The 6,000-nt window shown below is 41.4% G+C and overlaps 2 protein-coding genes across 2 annotated transcripts; both read left to right on the top strand.

Moving 5' to 3' along the window:
• Positions 1-113: 113 nt before the first annotated feature.
• Positions 114-1,406, top strand: AK88_03163 (uncharacterized protein; the record flags this gene model as incomplete). The annotated part of the gene is made up of 1 exon (XM_012480785.1): positions 114-1,406. One exon carries the CDS (start codon positions 114-116, stop codon positions 1,404-1,406), a length of 1,293 nt encoding a protein of 430 aa, XP_012336208.1.
• A 923-nt stretch (positions 1,407-2,329) lies between these two features.
• On the top strand, positions 2,330-4,967 carry AK88_03164 (uncharacterized protein; the record flags this gene model as incomplete). The annotated part of the gene is made up of 2 exons (XM_012480786.1): positions 2,330-4,623; positions 4,889-4,967. 2 exons carry the CDS (start codon positions 2,330-2,332, stop codon positions 4,965-4,967), a joined length of 2,373 nt encoding a protein of 790 aa, XP_012336209.1.
• Positions 4,968-6,000: the final 1,033 nt, after the last annotated feature.

Raw genomic sequence — 6,000 nt, forward strand, 5'->3', positions numbered from 1 at the left:
AGATTCCCTCAGAGGGCACATAAACGCATGTGTGTGTGTAACCGGCAGTAGCAAAATGAACAAGAGATGACCCACCACGAAGAAGCCGCCACAGAATCACCCAATTATCAATGATGCATTCTGGGAGAATTCTCAAGAATAGTTATTACTTACCTTTTAAGTCCAAATGTTTGAGCAGTCTGAACTACCAACTACCCGAGCAGTCATACCATTTGCACTACTTTTTGTTAGGCACATGTAACCCCTTTACCGACAATGAAATTCATTTGATTGAGTACAATGATCAATCCTGCACTGTCCGGAATGTCGAGGTTTTTGACCACAAGGAAGAGATCAAGCACTTGGTTTGCTTAGATGTGTGTGAAAAGGGGGATGGCAAGGGGAAAGACATTCTTTTGTGTACCTCGGCGGTTGTTTCTGGGGATTTTGGTAGTACTAGCCAGATTTCTCCTGACACGGGTGGATTGCAGTGTAGGTGTTTTCTCTATCGGGGCAGCGTGAACAACTTCGATGAGGAAGAGCTTGTTGCAGGAGGGGAGACAGACACCGGCAAGTCAAAGGTGGAGAACCAAGCGAGTCGAAATTTAGATGATCTAGGGAAGCAGGAAAACAGACCTGTAAATAGTATAGCGCATGAATTGAAGAAAGATAAGTCAATGGATGGAGGAAAAGGAAAAGCAGCGCTGGACAAACTATGCGAATTGGGAGGAGAAAAACCATATGATGGCATCAAACACATCGCGGTGGATGATGATGAGGGAAAGTTTCGTAGAATTGCAGTTATAGATAAGTACCGTTACGATATATTTGGGAGGAGCCAAAAGGACGTGGATTTTGTTGCCTCCAAAAACATGGATCGGGAGTTGAATTACGGAATCTTCGATCCACATCACGAAAATATCTTAACCGTTATTAGTGACACTAATGTGTACGGATATGACATCAAAAATGACGTGGAAATATTTTCTACCTTTGCAAACCATAAAGCTGATTTATCATCCATCGACTTCAATCCAAATATTCCAAATGTCATTGTAACTTCATCAAATGATGGTTACGTAAAATTTTGGGACCTTCGATTTCTCACTGATGCATTTCTTACAATTAATACTCATTCACATTGGATCACCTCCATCCACTTTAACAATTTTCACGATGAGTTATTGCTAAGTACTAGTTCAGACAATACGGTGAAGCTACACAGAATTGACTATCCTGCGAGTTTAAATTTGAAGAAAAAAGAAACGAACTATCAGTTAATAAGAACATACTCGGATCACGAGGAGTCTGTTTATCAGGGCATGTGGAGCAAAACGGACGCGTGGGTGTTTGCGTCTCTGTCGTACGATGGCAAATGTGTAGTGAATAGTGTTCCAATGGAGCAGAAGTACAAGATTCTCCTATAAGGGTAATCTTTGCGGTGTGTTTTTCGCTCCCATGCGGTTATCCGCTATGCTTATCAATTTTTTTTTTTTTTTTTTTTTTTTTTTCCCATTTAAAATCCAAATCACGAACGGGGAGGGGCGCTTGGGTAATTACCCTGGCATACAGTCTGTTTGGCTACTTGACTGAGACAACCCTTGGCGTTTCACCTACCGTCCATTTGTGCACCACCCCGTGGACCTACGCTCCGGCTTAGTTACCTAATCGACTGTGCATTTTACCCTTCAAAAGCCCACGTCCATATCGCCACATATAGCCGGACCCAAACGGAAATGAACTAATCGACAAATGTTCCTTCCGTACTAGTGTTTTTGTTCCTCCACATGAATTGGTCAAAAAAGAAGGCCATGAACGGAAACACGTTGTCCCATGGGGGAAGCCTTAGGAACCGTTGCGTGATTTTATGACCATGTCGCTAGCGTTTTTCCTGCAGCGAATTTGTAGTTGCCGCTTCCGCGCAGTGAGATGGTACAATTGCTTTTTCTGTGGAGCAAAATAGAAATTACCTTATCGGCGCACTTAATCTGCAGCGTGTTTTTCTCCCCCTTACGCACTTTTTGTGGCTCACCATAGCCAACTGCGCGCGGAAGCCACACGCAGGGGTACACAGGCCAGTATAAGAATGCGCCCCTTCAGCGCACCACACCGCCTTCATGACCTCAAACGATTTTACACGAACACCTTGACGGCCCGCTAGCTCCTATCTGGTGTGCCCTCCTGCACGCCTTGCCTTTCTCCAGTCCGTTTCGCCCACCCAACCGCGCAGCAGATGCATGTTGCAATTTTGTCCGAGGTGTAGGAAGTCAAGCCATATAGGCAAATCTGGTAAGCTGCTAGTCCACCATCGCGAAAGCCCACTCTCCCACCCCTCCCCCAGTCCGGTTTCATGTTTCTGCTACGAATAGGAAAAGTGCTGCTTTTCTTCACCGTATTCGTATCATGTGTGATGAATGCGTGGCTTGTAATTCTGAGCAGACGTGTGTTCCAGCAGGGCAGGGGAAACTTTAATTTCATAGCGGACAATAAGACCAAATATGGAATGAAGAGGGCATTTTTTTTTAACAAGAAAAGTGTGTGCAAAAGTGAACTGAAAAATAGCCAAGGTGAAAAAAATGGCCACAAGGACAGCAGCATATTCAGGTATACAAAATATGATCAAACAGACGAAGCATATCTTAGGGTGCTGGAAAAAAAGGCAAATGAAATAAAAAACTCGAAAAACTGTTTTAATAAGAGGATAAAGAATGTACGGGCACAGGAGGATGGGACACAAGAACAACGGATGGATTATACGACGCTACATTTATTAGCAATTGAATTAAACGCCCTTTTACAAGACTGTGTGGTCGAACATATAACACAGGCAGATCATAAAACGATCGTTTTGCATTTGAATAAAAAAGGACAAAAGGAATATTATTTGTACATTTGTTATGATAATGATAATCCAGTAATTTCTTTAGGGTTGAAAATAAAAAAACTTTTTAACAGATTTATTGACGATGATTATGCACAGAAATTAAATCCCGTCTTGAAATATTCACTCATTTCGGATATATATATAAAAAAAAGTTTCGTCAAAATATTATGTATTGATTTTATCTTAAAGAGGAAAACAGATGAAGACATCGACATTGAAGACATCTTGGGGAATGGAGGAAAAGATGACCTCAGTAATAGTGGAAGAAAAGTCACACTCCTCTTTGACCTCCACAATAATTCCTGCATCTCGTTTCTTATAAACAAGGTAAATGATGAAATTTTAATTTCTCCTCATAATTATATAACAGAGAAGGTGATAGACAAGTCATACAAGGAGGGACACATTTATAATTTCCCCACAAATCAGGAATGTAAAATAATTCCAAATGAATATGATTTTTTTTCGTCCTTTTCTGGTTTGTTCAAAGCAAGAAAGGAGCAGATTTTTATTTCGTCCCTGTTGGATTTGTATGAAGGGCTCAGTTACAATACTGTATTAAAATTTTTGGATTATTTGAACATTCCGCGGAATGCCAAATTTGAAGAAATTGATTCCGGGGCGCTTCTGGATTTCTTCAATAAGGCATACATTAAGTGGGTGCGCTTTTTAAACTTAAAGGAAAAAGATGAAGCTCTTTCATTTGACCCCCATTTTGATTACAATTTGAATTTGTATTCGGCTGTAAAGTTTTTGAAGAAGGGTAAGGGGAGAGATACAACTCCCCAAGATGTATGCGCCGCGCCAACAATTGTTAACAACGGACATGTGGAAAATACCGCAGGAGGTAGTCGAATGGACGACGCGGTGGAGGGAGACCAAAAAGACGAAGGGGGACACACCAATCGGGGTGGCGAAAACAAAACCAACCCACAAGACAAAGCAACACATTTCGAAACGGTCATCGAGCTCGTTTATTACTACCACGGAAGGGACCTCTCCGTGAATAAATTTTACACAATTTTAAAGTTCTGTAAAGAATTTATAAGAAAAAAAATCCCACAGTATGAAGAAATGATGAACCAGTATAAAAACGACCGGGAGGTGTGCGCACGAGCATACTTGCTTCATGAGAACATAAACAAGTTAAGTGTATTCAATCACACCATATCAAAGATGACCGACTGGATTGACAAAAAAACATTTGACGCATTAATGCTAATTGAAAAGGAATTAAAATGCAATTGTCTCGAAGATAACCGAAAAAAATATATAAAAAAAATGGAAGAAAATAAAGAAAAAGAAGAAGTATTAAAAAAAAAAATTTTAAATATTGAACCAAATGCAATTAAAAGTTCGCAAAATATTTATAAAGGTTCTTTATTAATTAAAATTAATGAAACAGATTTGTCTTCCCCATTTTTAATAATAGGACGTAATAGCAAACAGAATGAGAAAATTTCGACTCAAATTTTAAAGTTCAATGATCTGTGGTTTCATGTACATGAACACCCAGGAGGGCATGTCATCCTTCGAAATAAAAAAATTAATGGTCAAATAATCACAGCCGATTTAAATTTGGCAGATATTAAAATAGACGAGGACATAAAGTATGCCGCCAACATGGCAGCCTATTTTTCCAAGGCGCGCAAGATAGAGAAGACCCTCGTGTGCTTCACCTTTGGAAAGTATGTGCTCAAGGATAACACCCTCAGCGAGGGCGCAGTGGAGCTTTTGAAGTACCGACTCGTATATGGCAGGTTCGTTTCCCCCCAAAGATGCGCTAATGTGGCAGTATATGTGTATATGTGAGGGTGATGATCCTGTGTGTGTGTGTTTTCCCTTGAGTGGGTGTAAGCATGCCCCCCGCCCCATCTACACGTCTCACCATCCAGGAATTACCACCTCTCTTGCACAATTTCGATCCCTCACGAGGTGCACTTTTTGGTGTACCCCTATACCCAGTAGTGGCTATTTGTGAGTACTTATCTATACACACTTGGGAATGCCCGACTTTTTCTGCAGACCGAGCAAAGTATACAGCATCATAAAGGACCTGAACGAGCGAAACAAGGAGATGGAAATTTCCAAGAAGAAAAAGTGAACAAGCCAAGTCGCCCCCCTGCCCGATAATTGTTGCTTTCCATTTCCATATGTCAAGCTGTGTAGCAGCATGTTACGGCATGCCCCGATCTGCTCTTTTTTTTTTTTTTTTTTTTTTTCACTTTATTTTTTTGTTGTCACATTTGTGTCATTTTGACTGTAATTTGGCAGGTGATATATCGTTCTCGTTTGAGGAAAAGAGGAGGTTCACTTTTCCTTCCGCCGTTTGCATTTCTGGGACTGCTCTCCGCGCCGCCATCTGAACTAGGTGTGAGCAAGGAGTCGAAATGGGTAGAGTTCCAGCGAGTTTTAGTTCACACTTGCGCGATGTGTACGTATCCGTGACGCATTAAGAATTTTGCCCATTCTCAAAAAATGAAAAAAAAAAAATAGCAAACGGGTGAGCAAAATTGAGAGGAATAAACAGTACCGTACCGCTGTGCACCATTTGTAGTATTTGTACCGTTTCAACGTTTGAATGTTTTCAACGTTTGTACCAAATCAACTTCTGTACCACTTCAATACGCGCCTCCTTTGCGCTTTTGCAACTTCCATACTCAAAGATGAGGAGCGCTAAGCGAACTGAAACGCATTTCCGCAGCCTGAAATAATGCCTCCCGTTCGCGCCCTACTGAATGTCGCTGCGATAGCTTACGTGCTTTTACAAAACGGCTTGTGCCTTTTCACGGGCAGCAAAAGTGGCCAAAGCATTTGTCCCGCGCATAACACCTACCGGGGAAGTAGCAGGCGTCCACAGAGTCATGTTAAAAGTGCACACCTGCACACCTATACTTATGCGTATGCCTATCCGTCTGGTTTGACAAAGAACGAGTTTTTGCCAAGACACGCGAAAGGAAATGGGAGCCGTGCGGGGGGGGAAACCCTGCGGACGCACTTGCTAAAAGGAAACAAAGGCTACAATGAAAAAAAAAAAAAAACGATATGAAAAAAAACTGTTCGCTGAAAGTATGTTCTTTAACCCCAAACAATTTAAGAACTTGTTTCCAGAGGATGGGAAGAAAAAGGCCACGGGC

The sequence above is a fragment of the Plasmodium fragile genome, assembly GCF_000956335.1.
Source record: "Plasmodium fragile strain nilgiri unplaced genomic scaffold supercont1.34, whole genome shotgun sequence".
NCBI lineage: Eukaryota > Apicomplexa > Aconoidasida > Haemosporida > Plasmodiidae > Plasmodium > Plasmodium fragile.